General features: G+C 36.7%; 2 protein-coding genes across 2 annotated transcripts; one reads left to right on the top strand and one right to left on the bottom strand.

Moving 5' to 3' along the window:
- The first annotated feature begins 696 nt into the window (after window positions 1-696).
- LOC127933526 (transmembrane protein 121-like) lies at window positions 697-20,567 on the top strand. The gene is made up of 2 exons (XM_052530563.1): window positions 697-915; window positions 17,782-20,567. Exon 2 carries the CDS (start codon window positions 18,254-18,256, stop codon window positions 19,202-19,204), a length of 951 nt encoding a protein of 316 aa, XP_052386523.1. The 5' UTR covers window positions 697-915; window positions 17,782-18,253; the 3' UTR covers window positions 19,205-20,567.
- A 1,331-nt stretch (window positions 20,568-21,898) lies between these two features.
- On the bottom strand, window positions 21,899-23,291 carry LOC128031426 (tuberoinfundibular peptide of 39 residues-like). The gene is made up of 2 exons (XM_052619682.1): window positions 23,037-23,291; window positions 21,899-22,584 (listed from the first exon to the last, which is right to left on the bottom strand). Exons 1-2 carry the CDS (start codon window positions 23,213-23,215, stop codon window positions 22,218-22,220), a joined length of 546 nt encoding a protein of 181 aa, XP_052475642.1. The 5' UTR covers window positions 23,216-23,291; the 3' UTR covers window positions 21,899-22,217.
- Between the last annotated feature and the right edge of the window lie 1,587 nt (window positions 23,292-24,878).

The raw sequence follows: 24,878 nt of genomic DNA on the forward strand, positions 1-24,878 counted from the left end.
CAAACCGTTTAATGTTGCTCAGAGGATACTGGGGCCTGAGGTAGATCAGAGCAGGCATAATTTAGTCTGGACTTAAGCAGGATTGTGTCTTTAGACATAATTTTAAGCAGGCACAGAGCACTCTTAACTTGACTGCAAAGATGCTTGTTTAGTTGTTTAGTTATTTCTGCATGTTTAGTTATTGTACAAATATGTTTAGAATAATTGTACAAACTGATATTTAGTAGCATTCTATCCATCAGCATTGGTTCTTTTAATTCCAATTAATTCCTATATATATATATATATATATATATATATATATATATATATATATATATATATATATATATATATGTGTGTGTGTGTGTGTGTGTGTGTGTGTGTGTGTTCAGTGAATCATTTTAAATTATTTATTTTTAAGGAAAAATGTTGAGCTCCGTACTAAACGTTGCATTTATTACTTTTGAGTGGCTATAAAGTGCTTTTTTTTTATTATTATTATTTTTTTTTACAGTAGATATAGCGCATACACAATATTGGTGGGGGTTTCATTTAGCCTTTTCATTATCCGCTAAAGGAGGAGGGTAGTGGGCTGACGGTCTCCCAACATAAGCAAATAGCCAATAAATTATGTTCTCTGCTGGGAGGGTGAGGGAAGCGACTGAATCACTGATTCAGGAGAGGGAGAGAGGGTGCGCGAGAAAGAGAGAGTAACGTGGATCGGACTGACTAGCACCGGCCCGCACGAGCGTGTCTATTTCCTCTCTCAGTAGTGGGTGCACACGCGTTTCAATAGTTTTGACAAAGGATTGCTTTTCTTTTGGAGGCGACATCTGTTGTTTTCCATCAGCGCGCTTGATGCGGATTAAATCACTCCACAAACATCAATCTCGTCTCAGAGCGGATCAGCACCTTGGACAGCGGATGCCAGAGGTACAGTCTGCTGAACGGTCTGTTCGGATGAGGGAGGGTTTCCCTCAAAATCATGAATTACCCGTTGTGCAATGAGCTGTGGCGAGCACATAAGGCGCGTTGCGTTCCCTAAATTAATATCAACTTAATTGAATTGAATGGCAATAAGTCAATGGCTTTTTACGAGCATGTGTGAATCATGATAGTAATAATAATAATAAATAAAAAAGTATTGCCATTTATGTCGGCGCTTGGGTTCGAGTTTCAGTGCAGTTTTTATCCTTGAAGTAGCCTATCCGTTCATAAATTCATGGGACATAGCGTTTTTAACGAAATAATAGTGTTGTTAGATTGCATAACTGTTGGTTAAAGATTGTGGAAAAGTATTCGAGGATTTGACATATGATAGGCCTAATCACTATTGTCCAATAATTAGAAGCGTAGGTCTAATTATAATTTTTTTTTTTCATTATTTTTTTTTTTAGATTTGAGTTGTTGTTGTTTTTTTAATCTCGTTATAAACCTTGAAAAAGTAACCATTAAAACTGTGAATCTCTCGTGGTGGTGATTCGTCCAAGTGACTCGAAACTTTTGAATCAAATTCACCAAAATGATTCGTTCGTTGCAGGTTATATCGTTACGCTATGTGAGAATATGAGCGAATCATTGAATCGTTCATTCCTAACACCAAGTCCAATCGAAACATGTTTTATTAAAATATGCGTGTCTGCAAATCTACTGTGATATTTTAAGAGTGTTCAATCATAATAACTGTACCCACAAATCAAATCAAAAAGTGCGTTCTTTGTCACCAGGTGGGCCTAAGTTTAATCGATATATAAGACAATAGGCTGTATTTGTCTATAACACCATTTACGTTAGATTATGCCATTTAATAAATTCATAAATCTTTTAGATTGAAATCATTCTAACACCACCTTCCTTGGAAACTAAACTCATGTCTAACTGAACGAACTACGTGCCCCTCTCGTTCTGCAGATTCTTCTTCACAAATGAGATGCCACGTTCACGTACGAAAGGTACGAAAACGGTCACGAGAACGATTCGTTCACTTGCAATGTTTATTCAAAAACGCGATTCGTTCCATTAAACCCACTGGATCGAGAAACCAGTCTCCACACACTACAGATTCAATAAGGGAGCACGATTACTCGTGAGTAAAAAATGGCCTTGAGGTTTGCTTCTGTTGCCATTGACTTAATATCATTCTAGTCCCTCGAAGGGTTTAAAGGGGTTTACAAACCACCCGTCCATCCGTTTCCATTTACAGTACTGGCTCAGAGCCTGCGGGGATTTTTCACGCGCGCTGCAATGTGTTCTGAGGCGCCTCACGTGACACATAAGCAACCTGAGGGATCCTCGAACCCCCTCAACTCTCGACCATGCATGCACTCAACCTTGAATACAAGGTTGGGCTTATGTTATACCTTATAGTCTGAGCTACAAAAGAGCCCTTCAACATATCTGTTAATGCACAGGGGAAAAAATAAAAAAGAGACAGGTAAATGAACACAAAGGTAACAAACAAAATATTAACAAATATTGTACTATGCAAATACCGTTAAGAAATATTACTCTAAAAAAAACATTTGTGTAAATTGACTTTGACTCAAAACCTTAGGCTTGTTGCAATATTGTGACAACTTCCCTGTCTGTGAACTGCTTTCCTGTATAATTCCTTTATGAATGCTTGATAGTGGGATGTGACTACCCCACACCCCACCCCCCAATCAGAAATTGACTGGATTTGCCGAATGGTTTGTTGAAAATTATTACATTTTGAGAAAAGATTATTAAGATAAATGTGACTTTTCTTTGAAATAATGTGCAGAGATCATCTGTTCACAGTAAGCCCAGGAAAGAAAGTAAATAGGGTCAATTTTATGATGACTTTAAGTGACCTCCCCCATTGATCTGATCAGGGCACACAAAATTGCTGCAGGCAAAGCAAGCACTTGTACTATATCTCATTTCCTGCACACCCCTTCCATTATCCTGTCTGTCCATTTGTCAGTATGACCGGTACATTCTTACCCTAGTGCCAGCAGGACAAGTTCCACCTGCATGTTTCCAATCTCCCCTGGGGTTTCATAAGTGTGACATGACTGCCTCCATTTGCAGGCAGACAGGCTAACTGCCTCCCTGCCAGCACAACCCCCCCGCTGGCTAATTACTGACACAATGTCAGCACGGACAGCTGGCAAGGCCATTTTGTGTTTGAGTTTTGCATCTCTAGGAGGTCTGGATACTTGCCTCAAACAATGCAGCGGTGCCGATGAATGCACAGCCCGTCAGCACTGTGGAATGATGGTTAAGATGGTCTGTTTGTGCTCATTAGAGATAGTTGGATTGCTCTGGAGTGTGTGTTGTAATATGCTGGAACTTTAAAGGGCTAGCTGTCATTTTAGATTGTTCCAGATATCATCCGTGATCACATATGCCTACGGAGTCTGTTGACTACATCAGAAACAGAACTGAGTTTATCTGCCACATAAGCTTCTTCTTAAAAGGAAGGTGACTTGGTGAATTACTCCCAAGGCAGTAGTAATCCTACACAATTCCAATAAACACTGTTTATGTAATGCTGAAGTACAGGGAATGAATGTTCAATATTCTGCAGTTATGTTCAGAATTTATTAGCGGAGTGCATGCCATATCCACTCATTAAGTCTGACGTCACGCGTCACTGCTTCTGGGTCCAAACGCTGCCAGAAGAAAACAACAAATGGTGCTGATATACACTCGCGATGTTAATATAATGCTACCAGAAAAATTATAATCCTAACCCTTAAATCCATTCCAAAGTACATTATTTGTGTCTGGGACGCTGTGAGCAAAGAGACTTTAGTGAACCCTGTACGTTTTTAAATGTTTATCTTAAATGTGTAATATGAATACACAGTACTCATAAGCAGCTGTTGAGATAAAGTCCAATGAGTGAAACAGCGTTTCTTACGTCACAACTTAACAAGCGGATATTTAAAATAAAAACCATATTAACAGTCTAAATAACACAAATGTTAAAGTATGTGGAACTTTACATTTCATCAGCTATGATGCATATGGTTGGCTATATTGTCCTGAAATCTGCTCTTAAAGTAATAGCTCTTAAAATATAAAGTAATATTTATATTTTGATCAAATTTAGCATTAGATCACTTGTTTACTTGTTGGATCTTCTGCTGTAAATGGGTTAATGAGTACATTTTCTGCATATTTTCATTTTTGGGTGAACTATTCCTTTAACAACTTTATCACTTAAGGGATGTTGCAGTGTTAAGTCCATATTAAATGCAATGCATGATTGTTTTTGGCCATCAGAGAATATTAAAAAATTCTGCAAAAAGTGTGGAAAAATTACTTATAATTAAGGATGCATAAAACACTACTAATAAAACTAGCCATTAAGCATTTAACTAACATCTTCATGTTGTTCCAAACCCATAAGATGTTGGTTAATCATCAAAACACAAATTAAGATACAGTATTTTTCATCAAAAAGAGCTAGCCAAAACTTAGAAGATCCAAAAAGGTAAAAAAAAAAAAAAAATGTATAAAAAAATAATGTTATCTCAGGAAAAGAACATTGCAATAATTTTGTCCAATGTGAACTATAGAAGAAAAAAAAAACATTCATTTCATAATGAGAATTTCCCCCCACTTTCCATTGTTTTATTTTAATGATAGGTTACAGATTTGTATACAATGTGAATTTTTTGAATAAAAGATCAAAAGGATAAACGATGCAGATTTATTTTCACAGCCCTTTTTGCTCATATTTACCAATGGTGCCAATATTAGTAGAGGGCACTGTAAATCCATATGAATTGAGCAGTCTCATGCTTTATATAATTTACATTAAATTAAGGCTTTTATTTACATCTAAACAATGATCTACACACATATGGTAAAAACAGAAGCTCAAAAAAGTGTAAGTGATGCACATCATAATAAAGCAACAACAGCGCACATGCAAATTATTTGAGAAACAAAAACAGTCCACTAGGTAGTGCACATACACCGAATGCATCCATCCAGGCTCACAGTAAACAGAATATACTTTGAAGGACTTGAACGCTCAGTTGTGTGCAGCTCTTCTGTGTGAGAGTGTGAAAAGTAAGTTTTAAATGAGTTTCCTTTCTAAGAGTCATCAGGGTCAAAAGTGCCCATAGCTGATGAACCAATGTCTAAATGTAAAGTCGGTTGGGCTGAATTAATTGCAGAAGTGTAATACTTAGGGTTAGAGGTTTAGAAAGAACCCAAAACAGCATGTCTAAGAATATCAATAAAGTGCTGCTTTGCAACCACTGTAATCAATAGCATTAGTCTAAAACCCAAAAATGCATTCTGCCCAATTTTAGCACAGTAATTCATTTTCCCTTCTGAATATTAGTTCCTATGACAACCTAGTGATCTACTAGTTCTCTGGCATTGTGACAACGGTACAGTAGCCAACATACTTTCGATGACAAATGTCGTAAAGCAAATACATTTCTTTCAGTGTGCAAGATGTCATTTTAGAGCTGAAAACCTTGCCTTCATGTCGTGTGCTGTTAATGAACATATTCTGCTGTGACAGATATATTAGGCAGGTTTCTTCCCTGATGATCGATGACAGTTCATAACCATTTCCATAGAAATATCAGACAATTAAATCAACTTGGGAATCCATGCGGCCTGAAATACTTCCGTCCAGACTGACTTTGTTCTACTATAAAAATTCAACATGACACTTTTTCTTGCTATACTGAGCACTATTAAGTCGTCTTTTCAGAGTCACCTAAAATATAGCTATTATAGTTTTGCACCTGAATGGAGTGTGGCTGTGTGGTGTTTCTGTTGATCTACCTGGACAGGAGAGTGCAGGTCTTCCATAACAGCAGCATAAGGGCAGAGACCGCTGAGTCTCAGAGCAGCGAGTGCTTAAGAGCATGTGGGGCCTGAATTGAATCACCTTTCAGAGAGGGAGAGGGGAAGATAAAGTGAGTCAGAGAGAGACAGAGGCAGCAAAGATAACATCTATGTGCCACGATGTGTGATTGCACTGGTTACTGTCTCTTTTGTAGAAGATTTGGAGCTCTAAGTCGTTCCATTTGTTGTCTTTCAGTGTAGCAGTCATAAAAATGGTGAGGCTTATGTAGCTAAGAGTCTGTTTCTAAGCTTGCTGAGATGCATTTAATTTTTTTCCCCTAAATGTTGGAAATGGGTTGCAATTTTTGCATGCTAATATATTCATTTACTCGAATTCTTTGTAAAACTAACAAGTGTATCTGAGACCGACTAAACATTAGAGGAGAACAAATATATGATGAGAAAATAAATTCTCTGCTCATTTAAATATGGGGGAATCTTGTGGTTATGATCCTTTATCCAAATACATATTATGATGCTTAAGGAGATAGGTCATCCAAAAATGAAAATGTTGTCATCATATACTCACCCTTGTGTGTTTGAAACCAGCATGTCTTTCTTCTGTTGAACACAAACAGAGATGTTTTATTTCCATACAGTGAAAGTGAATGGTGACCACCGCAGTAAGCAAGATTTTTAGTGAATAATAATGGACATTTCTGACAGTTTCTCACACATTGCTATCATGTGACTGCAGATTACTTTAAATACAGTGTTTGAATGACATGGACTACTTTTATGATGCCTTTAATGTTTTTTTTTTCTTTTCTTTTTTTTTAGCTTGACAGCCCATAGTCCTAATCCACTTACATTATATGGAAAAGAGCAGCAAGAACATTATTTTAAACATATTTTAAACAATTTCAATTGAAAAAAGAAAAAAAAGAATGTCATAAATATATATCACAACTTGAGGTTGAGAAAACCATTTGCTTATGTTCATTAGACTTCTAATAATTAATCCTTAATGTCATTCCATACACATAACTTGCCCTGATGTGGTTTATTAAAATATGATGCACCTAAAGCAGTAATTCTGTATCTTTAGCCTCCTGCTTTGGTAAATATCATGAACATAATTAAAAACACTTTTTATTAGACCCTTCAGCAAGAAATGTAAATGTGAACCAGACTGCAGTCAATTTTAAGGATTTTAACTAGCAGTCCTAAAAGGTAAAATGTATTTTCCTCAGTCACTGTGGGCCATATCAGTTTCAACTCTTTCAGCTTTACACAATACTAGTCCTCTGTCTCTCTTTAACGTGCCTAAGCTGTTGTGCTGCAAACACCTTGGGTTGCTCAAAGCTCTTATGTGAACAGAATAGAAGAAGCACAAGAGGGGAAAAGAAGAGATACTCTCTTCTCCCTCTTAGCACAGCACTGGGGACAGTTGTGTCACGCTGAGATAAAGAATCTCATGGACGTGAGAAGAATCCCAATGCCCAGTCTGCCAAAGTTCTGCAGTTTAAAGCCTCCCTGTCATCTCCAACCAGAAAGACATAAATAGTAAGCACAGAGCTTTCTGGGTCTCGCCTCATGCCTTTGCCTGATTCTGTGGCTGAGATTCCCATGGGAATGACTGAGACAGTGGAACAATGCAGCTGAGAAATTAAAAGATAAATCCTGCCAGTGAGACAGGCTCTGCATTCTAATATCTAATATCTATTCTAATATCTCAGAATGGAGTTGCAAGGAAGCCTCTCCAGCGTTTGTGATTTTGAGTTTGATTTACTATTCTGGGCAAGATACAGCTATCATCATATTCAAACTCATGCATCATACTCCCATCAACAGTTATTTATTTACTAGGTTTGTTTTTTTGGTGAGCTCCAAAAAAAAAAAAAAAAAAAAAAAAAAAAAAAAAAATTTGAAACGCATATTTCAAGTCTTCTCAATAATAATAATAATAATAATAATAATAATAATAATAATATATATATATATATATAGTATATATATAGTATATTTTATATGCAGGGGCTTTTACATTACCATATTTTCGATTAAACATGAAAATTATATTAATATGTATTAATTATATTAATTAATATGGAAATTTTGCCATTTATTTACATGACAATGTCATTTTGGGGGTCTGAAAGCGCGAACTTTTGAAAATGGGCTTCAAAGAGCAGATTTTTTAAAAGGATGTCATTATCATTTTTATTTAAACTGCAAAAAACCTGAAGCTGTGAAAGCGGTGACGTCATGCACATATAATTATTTAGGCAAAAGCCTGATCAAAATACAGCTGTGCCCCAGTAAAATATTATATGTCAATAAATATTACTGTATGCCAACTTGTTTCATCAGTCAGGTCATGTGTGTTTTTCTGTCAGCTGTATAGAATCAGAACTAGTGATGCCAGATGCACCAAATAATTTTTTTTTTTTATCTAATCGGTCAGTATGTTCTGAATTGTTCACGATTCAGTTTGGTTCCTAAGTACAGTTCACTCACACGTTTGATCATTTGCAGTGGTTTCTCTCATAGAAATAGAAACAGTAACTACAGGTGAAGACAATTTATATCCATCTATATCAGAAACAGTATTAGTATTAGTATTGAAGAGTATCAAAATATGGGCCCCTGGTTGGCATGAAAAGGTTTGAAAACCCCATGGTTTAGTATACTTTAAAATCTGAAAAAAAAAAGAGATTTTATACTTGAGAGAGATACAGATTGGGCCAGGACTGACCTGAGAATACTTTGTAACAATGAAGTGATGTTAGAATTAGTCGACTGGAGTGTCAAGAAGAACAGTTTGCAAAGGAAAGATGTAGAGAAAAATATTAAAGAGAGAGGTGAGATAAGAACCAAGTAGGACAGCTGTAGTACTTAAAAGGAAGTGCTCTGACAATCTAAGAATTAAATAAAGTTGTACACATTTCACTATGAAAGTGGCCTGATCATTATGTGCCATCAGACTCTACTTTAGAATAAGAATCTGAACTAAAGATTTTTAAAAGAAAATAACATCTAAATATGCCTTTTCTTTTCCGTTTTCACAGAGTAGCACACAGCATGAAGGCAGCTATTAAGAGAGGTGCTTGTGATTGGTGTTTCCACTTCCAGTGAAATGAAATGGCAGTGTTCAAAGAGACAAATCAATAGGTTAAGGGGTAAATGCTAAGTTGAGAAGAAAAACTGCTGTTTTCCGACAAAAGCTCTCCGTGGACTCAAAAACTGTCACTGGAAGCCATTATTTTGCAGGGCTGCATTGAGACTACTTGATGGCTCTTTACATTTCCATGTAAAGTGTCAAGTACTTTGTGAATAATTGTTATAAAAAGAGATCAATTTTTTTTTTTTTTAAATGACAAAGCCTTTGTTTTGATTAAATGGTGTGTGATGTCTTCGTCTGATATTGCTTTTAAAGAGTGCCTTTGGGATTTAAAGTAATTTTAGTTAATTAGCCCTGTCTTGTCATGTTGATGCTTCAGTGCACTTTATTTTGAGTGCCGTGCCAACATGATGCCAAATGCTTTAGGGCTTGCTGTATGGTTGCTTATATCTTATAGGTGGTTGCTAAGTCAAAAAAAAGGCCACCTTTAAATTTCCTGGTTCCTCTATATGACTGAGGTCTAGGCCTGTGTAGCAATTAGAAAACAATTAGATTAATAAAAGAATGGCCTCATAAAAGACATTTGTTTCTTGAATTGGATTGCACCGGTTGTGTTGAATGCTTCTAATTCACTACAAATAATTGACGCATACGAGTCATTTGTTCGTGGTGTTGTGTTTGTTTATTCAGGCAGCCCGTGAGGACAGCTCACTGAAAGACGCGCCTTCTGTGTTATACAAGGTTGTAGAGTCTGGTTTCTTTGCAGACTCTGCATGACCACTCCTCTCCTGCTGAGAGTATATGCTGAAGCAGACTTATATCATCTTCTCATCTTTAAGTCTGTCTCTTTCCCAATACTTTCCCATTCCTCCAGTAGATGTGGCAAGGTCAACCATCCTAAGGCACTATGGAGGCGGTTAGACAGCTTTGGCCGGCACCCGGGGAGGTCTTACTTTGATTATTTAGGCAGATGACAAGCATTGGGTGGTTGGAGAGGGATTCAACCTGGCATCACGTCTGCTGTTGAGAGGGCTTTGAACATGCAACAGTCCCCTTCGCAGAACCATTCAGCACAGATCCTGTTACTGCACGCTTCATAGGAATAAAGCAGCTCTGAGCAAAGCCACAGAGATGAGAGGAAGTGAGACGAGTGGAAGTGAGGCATTTAAAGGACAGAATGAGTGAGGTCACGGCAGAAAGAGGGAAGCAGAAGTAGTGCTTGGGGCATATCCCCAACAGAAGAAATGTACTCTCTTTGCAGTCTTCTGTGTTCTAGCGTGCAAAATATTGAAGACTCTAGGCACTCTGTGCCAAGTCAGAAACGCACAGATCTGAAAACAGCTGTGTTTTCTTCTTGTGCTACTATGCAGTAGTTGAGCTCAAAATATCATATTCATGTATTTGCTTTCTCTGTCTTCTAATAGTTGTTATTTTGTCTTCTTTTTCTTTGGCCTCATACACAACTTGAAGTGTGATTGATCTTGTTTTGTACCTACACAGTCATTTAGGTGATTGACCAAGGCATTAAAACATAATTGATACTCCCAAAACATTGCTGTCTCTACATGCCAGATTTAAAAAAAATACTTTTATTTAGGAAGGATGCACTAAATTCATCAACGGTAACAGTAAATACATTTATAATGTTACAGATGATTTCTAGTTCAAAAAGGCTGCTATTTTGGTCTCAAATGAATCAAAGAATCCTGAAAAAAAAAAGCAGCAAAAACTGCTTTCAACATTTATATTAGATCAGCATATTAGAACGATCATGTGGCACTGAAGACTGGAGTAATTTCAGTAATTCAGATTTGCCATCTCATGCTAGAGGCTTTTTATCTGAAAATGCAGTGCCTTCTTCAAAAATATGAGAAAATAATCACAAGTACAAAATGATTAGATTTTTAGCAGCACTTCGGCTGGGTTAAATTAAAGTTTTTTTTTTTGTTTTTTTTTGCCATGATCCTTATAGCTGTGTTGATTGAGGACTGTTGACTAAAGGTCCAAAAAGATGGTGACTATAAATAATAGGCCAGTATTAAGAATAACATCTATGTTTTTTACTGTATTATTCTAGTTAATATTTTTGAGGAAAAGTAAAATATGTTTAGAAATGCATATGCTTAATAGGACTTTGGCACAATTCGCTTTAAACAGCATAGAGAAAGTATAGAACTGGTAGCTTGTTGAGTAAATGCTGTTCCATGGGCTTTAATTCAGAAATCGAATAAACATCAAATGTAAAATTAACTGACATTGTGCTAAAATACCCCAAACCCATAGAGGGGACTTAGCCTCCTCATTTGGGAAGTACATGTGACATCTTCCTCTTAAAGGATGTGTCTTGGCCTGTCTGTCTTTGGGCAGACAACACAAGACAGTGTTATGAGTCTGTGTTTCTGAGCTCAGACTGGTCTTGCTGATATAGCTTCACGGGGAGCTCTTGCTCATTGCAGCTGCCAGGCTGGATGAACATGTTGATATGATTACTTGAGAAGCCTTCAAGCCGTCAAGCTCTCTATCTGATTCTGCTGAGCTCGGTTTCCTCCCCTCCGGTCCTGTCTGTTCCTGACTGACCTACTCACAGAGTCCATTCACTGTGCCAATGTGATGCGTACATGGTCACATGGGGAAATCAATTTCATCCTCAATTTCATAAGAAAGAAACTCAAATCAAAGCCAGCAAGATTTTTAATTCATCATGACATTATTTTCATGACATATAAACTATGGAGATTTTTTCCCCCATTAAATAGGAAGAAAAAAAAAGAACAAGAAGAACAGGAGAAAAAGAAGAAGCATAGAATTATTAGTAAAAAATAAAAATATTACAAATATTTTTATGAAGTATTTTAATTGTAATTTATTTCAATTTGTATTTAAAAAAAATCAAAAATAAGAATATTGTTAAATAATAATTATTGTTATTACAAATATTTCATTTATTCATTTTTTAAGTATAAATATATACTGTAGTAATAATAATGATGATAATAACAAATTTAAATATGTGCAGATAAGATTCAAAAGATACTGTACAATACTGTACAATGCCTGCTTAAAGTATTTTTTTCACTGGACATATGTTGTAAACATTATATATATATATATATATATATATATATATATATATATATTACAGCATAAATGGGTCTTTGGATTAAAATATATATGCTTTCTTATATAGCTTTCTAATTCTGCCATAGACAAATCCAGGACAACATTGCTGGTTGTCCTCCCAACACCTTTTATTGCAATAGTATTTGTTTTAATTGTTTAATTTATGCAGAATATATATAAATATATCCATATATATATGGGGAATCCATAAAACAGCATACATATGCATTTTGTTTATGATACCAAAATGAGGACCAATATTATTTTGTGAGGGGTTTCTTTTAAGAAAATAATGTTATAAAATTAAAATAAAAGGCACAAAAAAAAAAAAAATAGACATGATTTTCTTAATAAGCAAATATAATACCCTATGGTTTTGATTTTGATGTGAAATGTGACCTGGACTTCTTTTTGTGAGATTCACCCAACTAGAGCAGAAAGCCTGCTCATTCATTACCTTACAAAGCCCCTCTCAGATTTTCAGGCACTCGCCGTTTTAATTAAGTGAATGAGGGGGAGGACTGCAGTGGAAAGAGGGAGAGAGGTCAATCAATGAGTAGGAGAGTATGAAACAGCCCTGGACAGGACTCCAAAGAGATGGAGGAGGATGAGAGACGTGGCTCATGAAGCTTGGGGGATGACGGTCCAGATTAAGGTGGGACGAGAGGTGAGGAGATACAAGGACAACCTCATACTGAAATATACTGAAGTCACATTCTCATAAAATCTATATCTATTAACGGTGGATTCATTCTCTGTAATAAACACTGAGTGGTGAATCCATTTCTGTTAGAATAATTGATGGCTGTATCACTTCCCATAAGAATAACTGACTGTTGATTCGATTCATATAATGATTAGTTGACAGAGAAGATGCGGCATTTTCACAGAAAACACAAATGTGCAGAGAATGTTCAAACAGCAGTCTGTGTTTATTATTTTTGTAATACCAGGCCAGATATTCATGTGTGTCCACAGAAAGGGCTTTAGAAAACTATGGTCCTTCTGATCTCAGAGTATTTTGCTGTAATAACAGCAAGATGAAAAGAGGGAAAGAGCACGAAATCCTCCACTTCAAGGCAAGTTGGAGCACAGAGGCTCTTTTTTCTATTTTTCGTTACTGAGCGGAAATAAGAGTCACACTTATTATTGTTTTCTTTTATTGGGGGTCTTGGATTGATGGATGCCTGTTTCCACAGCAACACAGGAAGCTCTAAGCCAGTGGGTCCTGGAGGCCCCCCAACACTGCATGTTTTCCACGTCACCTTAATGTCAGCGAATGTGTGACAGAGCCACAGACTTCTGACGGCTTTTAAATAAACTACTTTGTTTTTCTACTGGTTAAGTATGTATGAGAAATGAAACATTAAACATCATTTATAAACCTTCTTCCGAAAATATCTTTCGGGAAAGTTTGTTGTGTGCTCATTGAAAATTAATACAGTGTCTTCGGCTCGATGCGGAATGCAAATCACCCAATGCTTAAAGTGTTCAGTAAGCTTTGTCCATGCATTCTCTGCTAAGCTGGTTTGGAAGTCACTAGATCTGTGTTCTTATTTAGATCTGTAAATAACTGGAGAAGATGCTAGATATAACTGGACATAACTGTAAATAGCTGGAGAAGATGACCATTTGGAGAGATTCTAATTTTATTTTATTAAAATTCCTTTGAAGGAATTTCAAAGGAAAGTAAATAACAAAGGTAAATAACATATCTTAGAAGACGATTTTAGAACAATGGATTTTAGAAGAATTTGTGAGGAATATTTGAGCTCATATTGAAATCTCTGCAGACTTATCTTGATTTGTTTGGTAAAAATGTTGAGATCTTCTGAAAATAGTGAAGACATAGGCTATGTGAGATCACTCTGGTCTTTTTTTCTTTCTCAGAAGACACATCAGAGAAGCAGAAATGTCTTCAGTAGTGCATCATTTTTTTCTCTTGCTGTCAAAGAGAAACAACTGAGATATTATAGAGCTCTCATTTGTTATCATACAGGTTGCAGCTGCAATGCAGCCGCTTCATGTGCAATTTCTGTGCAACTGTGTTGCATTGTGAAGCCTTTAGCAAACATAGAGCACTAACTGTAATGGTTTGGCTCATGGGCTCCTATGAGTATCTAGGGTTGGTCTGCTTCACGGGACGGGAATATTCCTCATGTGTGTATTGATTGGACTGATGAGCTTGCTCTCTACTACTTCAGACACTTATTTGCTCCCATGTGTTTTGCCACTTTAATTAAACTCTTGATTTAATGCTCTCACTCCATTGCTCTCTTCACTTACAGTACAGTACATTAGGAGAGGAATGTGTGTGGATGTGCTTGTGTTTTATGGAGAACACCGAAAATTCTGATCTTCTACCAAAATCCCTGAACCACCATTTGATGTCAATAAATAGTTGTTATTCTTGAGTTTTTAATATCCCATAACATACCACAATATGCCTTTCTGGCGTATAATTTGACTTTATATTTCACAACTGCGACTTTGTTTCTCATAATTGTGACTTCATATTTCACATTGTGATATTATTTCTCAGTTGCAATTTGTAATTTATGTCTCTCAGTTCTCACCTCTCATCTTTACTTGTCTCAAAATTACCCTTTTTATAAAAATGTTTTAACTCTGGCAGAAACAGACTTTCATAAAAACAAATCTTATAGAGGCCTAGGATAGAAACTCAATTAGATCAAACCAAACAGAAAAGTACTTAAAACAGATTCAAATTACAGCAAAAGGACCAAATTGGAATTTTATCGTTTCCTAAAAAAACAAACAAACAGAATATCATATTTGAAGAAGTTTAACATGAAAACCTTATTCATCTGTATATGTATAATTACCTTTAAAAATGTTTAAACTATCCTTTGAGGCAAAATACATCATAAAAAATAATCCACAAATCATGCTTTGTGTGATGCATTTAAGTCTCAATCTGTGGTTCCCTCCACCCTCTCCAAAATAAATAGTTCAATCTTCCGCTCAGCTGCACGTTCTGAAACTGAACCGATGAGAGAAGTTCACAAGGTCAGAGAGTCATGTTGTCAGAAATGAAAATCTGTGCTCTAGAATAGAAAATAAAGGGAGAAAAAGGAGGCCAGATGCAGTGTAGAGGCACAATGCATGACCAAATAATGTTCTGAGGAGTTTAACAGAACAGTCATATTGAAAGAACAGACAAATTAAGTTACCGCACATGTCTGAAACAATAGAGTTGATAAAAAAAAAAAAAGTATTCTACTTTGTAATATAATTTTTTTATGGGATTAGAAAATCACTTGATTTGAACTGGGGTCACTCAATAATTTGACACAAGGCAATTTATCTGAGCATGTCCATCAGGTCCCAACCTTGCTTTACATAACCTCTTGAGACCATGCGGCCTCATATGAGGACATTATATTTTTGTGAATTTCTCTGTTCATGCCACAGTTTTAGGTCTGGATGTCCTGTACAGAGCACATTCAGGGCTTTGCAGAGATACCAAATGATTGGATGTTTCACATGACCACTCCCTCTCCTTGGTCATCAAAATGTCTGAAATTAATTTAGTGACACTCTTATGGAAATATGATAATATTTTGTAATTATCATTTAAAGCTGTCTAATTTTTAAATTATGTGTCATAAATCAACATCTCAGGAGAATGTTATGGGGTTTAAAATCAAAATATGACTTTCTGTTACTAAACAGGACATTGATTTCATACATGTCCTCACATGAGGACACCGGGACTAAAAGCATGTTTATTGCACATTTTCACATATCAAATGAATAGAGAAATAAATTATATTTCAATATTCTATGAAATATTATATGTTATTATGAAAATCTTGTAAATTATTACTCCCATTATTACACTTCTTTTTTCATTACATGTTGCCCCAAAAACACATTAATATGCAAATTAGATTTAGTTTATAGATACATTGTATATAATGAGAAAACCCATTAATTTTACACACATTTTGCAGAAAGAAAAATGCTATATTGAATCATTCTGTTATACCATAGTTGAGAATCATCTTTATACAAAGTTTGGTTAAAAAAATATATATATATAAATCTTGAACATTAAAAATGTATTGGTGATTTTAAAAAATCAATTGTTTTTGCCTATGCATTTTCATTCATGTCTTTTCATTTTTTTTTTAAGAAATTGAGTCCCGATGTCCTCTACCGAGGACATAACATAACTTATGAATGAAATGCATGAATGCACAGCACAAGGCTGCACTGGAAAATCCTGTGTGGGATGCATGACATGCAATGTGCATCTGTGCTTGCAAAGTGAACGAAACTGCTTTGCAGCATTTCACATTACGATAGACCCACTGTCCTCATATGAGGACATCTTTTTCTGCGAAAACTACTTCCTGTACAAAAACAAATTTTAGGTATTATACTTATTAGGTCCTACATATCCCAAATAGCAAGAACAATTATAGAATGCACAACAGGCGATCTCTCGGGTCTCAGGAGTTAATGTCGCAGAAGAGGTATAGATCCATAACACAATTTATACTGAATGGAGCCAGAATTCCTTTCCAAAGCTAAATGCATTGATAAATGTAGGTACAAATTATGATTGCAGAAACGGCAGCATACACAATACAAGATATGCTGCCACATGCACTCTATATTTTTCTTTAACATCCATTCGTTTTCTATGGCTCCATGTATTTCTCTCAGAGTACTGATTTAGTGTATAAGATTGCTATCGCTTTGAGATAGAAATTAATCACTTGAGGAGATGTGTGAGCAAATAGTCTCAATGTTTGCTTCCATATATATCAAACATGAGCAGCACTGACGTGAACTAACTAGCAGGAGATTGTGGAAGTCCGCTGTTTGAGTGGTGTGAAATCTAGTGACTGTGAGCTGAGTTCTAATGAGAACACATTGCAGCCGTAAGATTTTCTTCATCTTAAAACAGCTTCTTCCTGGTAGATGCCAGCATTTAAATGTTATGCTTTTTTTTTTCTTATTTCGCTTTTTTTTTTTACATTTCATGCCTAATGAAACCTACAAAGAATCAGCTGAAAATCAGTTTTCTAAAATGATTGTCATTCACATCAAACCACCTCACACCTAGCTATCAGAGTCAGTGCACACCCTGTCTGTCGCACATCCAGTAATATCTCGCTTTCCAGAAATCCGAGGGTTCCCTGCTGTGTTAGACTCATCATCACTTATTATCACTTTCTCAATAGAAACCGTTGCTATGGAAGCTGGTGACTCAGAACTCATGGGAATATTGGGGAATGAGTTTCTAGCAGCTCACACTGTCATGACTAAGTATGGATAATGCTGCATGGCGAGGTCTTGCTTATAGAAGTAATTCAAAAAGGAGGAATTTTTAATTAAAAGTGTTCAAAAGTGTTCAATCACTGAGAGAACTTGAGGAATGAAGTCACATGGTAAGGAATAAAAGAGCTTGAAATCATAATTCAGGCCACACTGCACCAGCTAACCAGCTCTATGCACTATAAGTGACTGAATGCTTATTTCTACACACAAAAAAGTATTCCTTTTTGGATATTTAAACATGACAAATTCAGTGTCCTCCAAAACAACTAAAGCCTATTCAACTTAAAGGCTTTAGAGAAATGTAAAATCAACCCAAGGACTTATGGGATGGTTAGTTACATCCGATTGTGCTAAATTACCACACTGACCCCTAGTGTTTTGTTTTAAAGCTTCATCAGTTGGAACAAGGTCAAAAATATTCTTTTAAGAGAACTAATTTTTCTTTCTTTAATTCACAGGCGCTCAAAGCCAGCAGAGCAGAAAGAGAGCTGTGACCACCCATTTTGTCTTGACGACTGCCAATAGTCCTGTGTATCCTCAGCTCTGATGCAGGAATAAGAGACCACAGCAAAGATCAGCACAGTATCCAGCCTTGCTGTTTATATGGGTCAGCTGACACAGACAAGCAGACCTATGTCAGTTAGGTCAGGAAGTCGACTTAATCTGGCTCACCAGTGGATACACATACAGATATATCACAGTCACACTGAATCAAAGAGATATTGACACACGATACTAGTGTGGAGGACATGTGAAGCTCGAAATGTGGTAAAGAGTGGCCATTGGACTGTGTTGAACTTTGCTGAACAAGCTCTTCAGTCACCAGCATCAGTGGACAACAGTTTGCACACCATGAACTAACTTTCTATTTTTTGACGGATACGATTTGTTCGTTTTTTTTTTCTTTTTCTTCAATAAACAGACAGCACCATGGTTCTGCCGTCACCTGACAAGCGTCATGTGTGTTTAACCACCATTGTGATCATGACCAGCATGGCCTTCATGGATGCCTACCTTGTGGAGCAGAATCAGGGCCCGCGGAAAATTGGGGTCTGCATCATCGTCTTGGTTGGAGATATTTGCTTTCTTATAGTCCTACGTTACGTGGCGGTGTGGGTTGGTGCTGAGGTGAGGACTGCGAAACGTGGCTATGCCATGATCCTCTGGTTCCTCTACATCTTTGTTCTGGAGATCAAGCTCTACTTTGTCTTCCAGAACTATAAGGCTGATCGTAAAAGTCTGGAGACAGTAGCTCGGAAGGCGTTGACTTTGTTGCTCTCGGTTTGTGTACCCGGTCTCTACCTTGTCCTGGTTGCGCTTGACAGCATGGAGTACGTAAGAACCTTCCGGAAGAAGGAGGACATGCGGGGTCGACTCTTTTGGGTCGCGCTTGACCTTCTGGATGTCCTGGACATCCAGGCTAACCTTTGGGAGCCACAAAGGACAGGTCTGCCCATCTGGGCCGAGGGTCTGATGTTTTTCTACTGCTACATCCTGTTGCTTATCCTGCCTTGTGTTTCTCTGAGCGAGATCAGTGTGCAGGGCGAGCATGTGTCACCTCAGAAGATGATGCTCTACCCGATCCTCAGCTTGGTGACCATCAACATTGTCACCATCCTCATTCGAGGTGTCAACATGGTGCTGTTCCAAGACAGCAGAGTCTCGACCATCTTCATCGGAAAGAACGTTGTTGCCATTGCCACTAAAGCCTGCACCTTCCTGGAGTACCGGCGACAAGTTAAAGAGTTCCCCCCACAAGATCCAGCTGGGATAGCCATGGAGATACAGCAGAACTCTGTGCCACACAATCAAACTCTACCAAACGCCACGACCACCCTCCCAGAAGAGCCCTCACCGGCCCGTGAGGTCATTGACACGTGACCAGGTCTGACAAAAACATCAAGACATTAGAGTTAAGAGGGAAAGAATAAACCTTAGTGAGTTCAGACCGGGACACGTTGAAGTATCCTTCTTCTGCTCATCTAGGCTGAGTGTTCAAAGGCCATTGATGCTCAGATGCACAAAAGGTGGTTCACAAAATCTTGATTTGAACCGGATTTTGTATTTTCAAGCAGCTGTTTTGTGATGTTAGATAGGGAGTGTTTTTTACAGACATTTGTGTCATGGTGACTCACCTAGCTCTCCACGTGAAATCTCCACAGATTTCTACAGATTGCACATCATTTTCAAAGTTCAAAGTTGCTTTGCCCGTTGTTTTATGAACTATTAACTATAATTTATGAACTAATTTGGCTAGTTTGAATATGCTTTCAGCTACAAATGAGAGCCCAGCACCACATTTTTAAATGCATTTCATACAATTCTGAAGATTTTCCCCCAAAGATCAGTGCATAAAATGTGAGGAAATCCCATCAAGGCTTGCTAAAAAAAGCGAAAAATGAGAAACAAAGCATACCAATATCAATAGTTAAATCCACTTCTCCTACCATAATCTGTAAAGAGATCTGAAGCAAGAGCTGAACATCAACTGAAATTCAAATTAATGTTTTGAAGCTTTATGTTATTTGAAGAGGAAAATGAGTTCTGTGTGTGTGTGTGTGTGTGTGTGTGTGTGTGTGTGTTAAGATGTGAGTTTTAAAGTGAAACATCTCTCACAGGATTATTTTCCTGGAGATTAAAATGGGAACCAGAAACCTTTAATTTGCCAAAATTAATTTCCAGTCTTTATGAGTTTTGTAAGTGGGTATAGAGAGAATGGAAGAAAGAATGAAAGAGTTCATTAAAAAAGCTGATTATATTGGATGGTAATACATGAATTAATATGCAATTCAGTCGTTTTTAAGGAGATAATTGTATTATTATTATTAGTATTATTATTAGTATCTCTTTTTTCTTTTAGCTGTGACATTTTAAATGTTGCAAAATGTAATAAAACCTCCATAATCCTCAAACTGTGGTGTGTTGGATATTAACAACCTAAATATGTATTTTAAAGCAACAAATGCAGATCCAGCAAACACTGAACTAAACAAAGGTAATCAAAGTCATTTAACATACACTCCCACACCAGACAACACTTGTGGCAGAACTGCGGAGAAACGGCAGGACTGGGTGATGAGCTTTGAGACGCAGTTCCACTTGGTGAGAATGGGGTGCAGAAAGCAATTTGGCTACTGTTGATTGGCTCTGGATGCCATGTAGGCCAGCTGTAGGGAGTGATAAATTACAGTTCCTGTGATCCTCAGCCCTCTCATCCATCTCACCGTTATAGAGTTTCTATAGGTTTCCTCACCATGAAGCCTGAGCAGCAGGAAGATTTCCTATACCACAATTCTCAGTCCCAACAGAGATGCCTGTGTGATCCATAAGAGCCATGTTCTTCTGCACTTCTGAACTGACACGTAGACACTTTTGACACTTTGAGATAAATGCTGAACTGTGTGAGTCAATCACTTTCTGATGAAATGTATTCCAAACAGCCTATAAATTACTTCTTGGAGGCTGAATACATAACCATCCACACAGGATTCATCAGAATAGTTTTTAACAACTCCTCTTGGCACTACTTGGGAGATCTGACCTCTGTGAAGCCATTTTGAGAGGCAAAAGAGATGAACATTGAAAAATTCCAACAAATGACCTGAAGCAGCGATTCAGCTGTCGCGGTCTCTTTCCTCATACTTCAAGCCTCTCCAATCAGTTGATTAATCGCCTGCTAGCTTGAGGCTAATGAGGTCATGAGGGTGTATTTAACCATGGTCCTATTTAATTTTCTGCTGTCAGAACATTAAAAATTCCATTTTAAGCACATCATAATTTGGCTTGGTGATAAATTACTAATATCATCAATGGGGGGTCCTATCTCCCCTGACGCGCAGTTCAATTTACCAGCTTGGTTCACTTCATGGTACCTTTACAGCATCTAAAAAAACTATTAAACTAGATAATGTAATCTACTGCTATCAAACATGTTGGCAACCTGTTACCAATGTGTTTTCTAATGTCTTACCTGCTAGGACTTTTATATTATATTAAATATGATACTAAAATGTGTCAATAATTTAATATCTCATCATCATCTTTGGAAAACTTTACATTTAAGCATGTATGGTATCATCAGATATCATTTCATGCACCTCAGCAACAGCTTGGACAATGATATTCTGTTCACAAAGAAATGACTCTTGTGAAGGCACTTTTAATATGTCAAAAATTTTAACAAAACAAGTTTGTGAACAGTTAGAATCACTCAGTCGGTGAAACATTTAGAGCTGTCACTCAAATATTTGATGGTTATGTCTGATTCAAAGTTACCTGGGGAATGTTAAAGTGATGTATACATAAGTGAAGCATATAACATTTAACTGTTCACAAAAAAAGGAAAAAGAAAAAAAGAAAAACAACAAAAACAAAGTGTGTAAATCTATTATGGCGGCTCATATTCCATGCATCCAGATAAGCCATTTGAAAGCTGCATAGAAACAATCATACAAATAGTTTTAAGTGTTTATTCAAATCATGAGACCAAACACATCATGCATTTTCCTTATTCAAAGATCATCTAAAAGAAAGAGAAAACTCCTTTTTCTACATACATTTTCAAAATGTTGGTGACAAAAGAGTTTTTCAAAGGGATAAATTAAAGTTCTTAACATTTAGGTTAATTAACATCATATCATTCTAAAACCATATGATTTACTTTCTTGTTGGAGAAAAGCAGCTTGGGCATTGTGCTAAATATCTCCTTTAGTATTCCATGAGGGAAAGGAAATCATACAAGATTTAAATGGCATGATTAAATGATAGAATATTTATTTTTACTTAAATTAACATTTTGAATTGGTTACATCATCTGTGATGATCAAATGTGTTTTTCTCCAACATAAAATGTCATATTTTTTAGTATATATATACAATTACATAAATATTGTAATTACTTGGAATTAACTACTAAGAGTTTCTGCATATAGGAATTGAGCCATTTCTGTCTTTCCATTGCTGTCAAAAGCTTACTCTTCTCTCTAAATGCAGCGTCATCTGCTACCACTATGTTTCTCTTCTGCTGGTGACCCAGCCTTGAAGGCCAGTTCCCCGGCCAGCCCTTCACCAGCTCCTCCTCCATCTGCGACTGGCTGAGCGGAAACCAATTTTCCCCCACCAGCTGTTCTGCCCCAGACTTAGCTGCACCAAAATCTGGGGCGGTCAGCATCTGAATGCTCCAATCACGGAGTGAGATGGAGGGGTACAGCACTTCCCACTGTTCACCTTTGGAATCCTCTTGACCAATAGCAGGCAAGTTACTGTTTAGGAGAAAGAGAAGTGTCAGAAATGTGTCTGGACAGCAATAGGAAGCTACTCAAAAAAAAGTTATCTAAAAGGAACTATGACATTTCAATACAATTTAATATGTATTTTAAAAGGTTTCCACGGTAGAACTTGTGGTACTTAAAGCGAATTTGTTCTCTATGAAAAATAAATACTTTCATGTGAAATTTTATGTCTCTAGCTCACATGGTGATGCTGGTTTTATGTTTTGCATATTGCAAATTTAATTACTAGGTACTAAGTAACCACACATCTCATCCATCCCATAATTACACAGATGCAATTAACTACAGACTCATCTTGCATGCAAAATTTGGGGAGTTTTCAGTAAAGGGATACAAGACACTGTTCAAAATGAGGAATAACAACAACATTTATACAACTACTAATATTTAACAGTATAATAATCAATAATGAGCAGTTATACCTTTGCAGAGGTCGAAGTTGAGGCTGGGGAAATGCTGAAGTCATCAGAGTCACACTCAAGAGGACTAAGAACAACAGGGCAGGACGAGGCGGCAAGAATAAAGTCACCATCTGCAGACATAATATTGGTAAAATATTTCTGTACAGTTGGGAGAGGTAGAGAAGATACACGTGCAACATACAAAATGTATAGGCTATTTAATGTAATTTACTTATTTATGAGGAATGCTGACTATTGCTAGAAGATAGTTCTGTCTACAGGCACAAACTGACATATCAGCCAATCAGAAGTGTATTTCAAACGTCTATATAAATTATTCACACATTTCATTCACGTAGACAGTACAGTATTTTATAACAGACTAAAAAGATACATATTTATAGTTGTGTCATTTTATAGATTTTAAAATACAAGACAAAGTTCAGTTGAATTATCATAAAATTTCGATGTCAGTTAAACTTATTTACTGCTTTCTATCTGTTCTCTATACTATTCAAAAACATTAAAACATTTACCAAACTATAAGATTTTTGTTAAATTATAAAGGGCCTCTGTAACCAATTTTTGTGAACATCAATATACATGCCAAATATATTTAAATCATTTTGGTACATTAATACAGTTGATCATTTGCAATTATAAAATTAAATAGCAAAATACATATTAAAATGTATGGTACCTTTGTGGAGCAGTTCTTCCTTTTGGCTGTGTGTTGCTGTGAAGCTCTTTGTCTGGAGTCAAAAATCCAATCAGTCTTCTTGTGTGACTCCAAGCTGGTTTGCAGATCTTCCATGCAATATCTCAAAGAAGTTTGTGATTGTCCAATATTTCTGTCTTACGCTCTAGGTATTTAATTGTTGAAAAGTTGCCTATGGTACCCCTTTGCATGTACTGCTTTATGAAGTTCTCAGGTTATAGCTCAACCCCGAACTCTGTTGTGCATTGTCAGGTGTCAGTGTGAATATATACAGGGTTTGCTTGTGTGGGATTATATATACCTCTCTTTTTGTCAGAAGTTGGGGGAAACAGAAAAGATAAAAAGGCATGTGTCATTTTCCTTTGTTGAAACGGAAACAGTGTTGAAACAGGGAAGACCACACCCCTGACTGTCCTGTTTGGATGGAGCCTTAAAATAGAGGAAAGAATCAGAGGACAAAAGACAACTGTTTGGATGTCAGAGCACCTAATGATGTCTCAAAAAAAAAAAAAAAGGTGGGGTTTACAAATCTGGAAAATGCCACATGATCACAAAATCATGATCAAAACTAAATGTTCCAGTTTTTCCACTATGGCCTATAATGTCCTTGACTCAAGTGCGTGACCCACCTGTCACTGGGCGTAACCTATAGGATCGTGGGTTACAAGATAAGGGACTTTAATGAGAATTTGAAGTGACGTGTTTGCCGTCCTCCAGCCTACGCACGTGTTTGGATTCTGTGACGAGCAAGTCACTCTCATTAAATTTGAAAGGTCCTGTCAAACACACTGAAACCCCCACAAGACAATTTGTCGCCTTTTACGCAACCACAGGTAGGCTTCTGCTTTAGAAACACTCCACACAATCTGACAACTGCTAAAATGGTCATGTGCGAATACAAATTTTTTTTATATACACAATGAACACCTAGTTTTAATTAAAAAAAAGTGTGTTTATTAGCTATATATTTCATGGTTATTTAATATAAACCTTAATTACCATGAAAAAAAAAAAAAAAAAAAAAAACGAATTCGACCTAGCTATAGGATGACATCCGGCGAACGAAAACATTCCTTTTTATTCAGCACAGAAAGGCTTGTTACCGAAGTGGACTTTAGCGAGGTCTCATTTAAAATAATGGGCAT

The sequence above is a fragment of the Carassius gibelio genome, chromosome A17 (genome assembly GCF_023724105.1).
Source record: "Carassius gibelio isolate Cgi1373 ecotype wild population from Czech Republic chromosome A17, carGib1.2-hapl.c, whole genome shotgun sequence".
In the NCBI taxonomy this organism is placed as follows: domain Eukaryota; kingdom Metazoa; phylum Chordata; class Actinopteri; order Cypriniformes; family Cyprinidae; genus Carassius; species Carassius gibelio.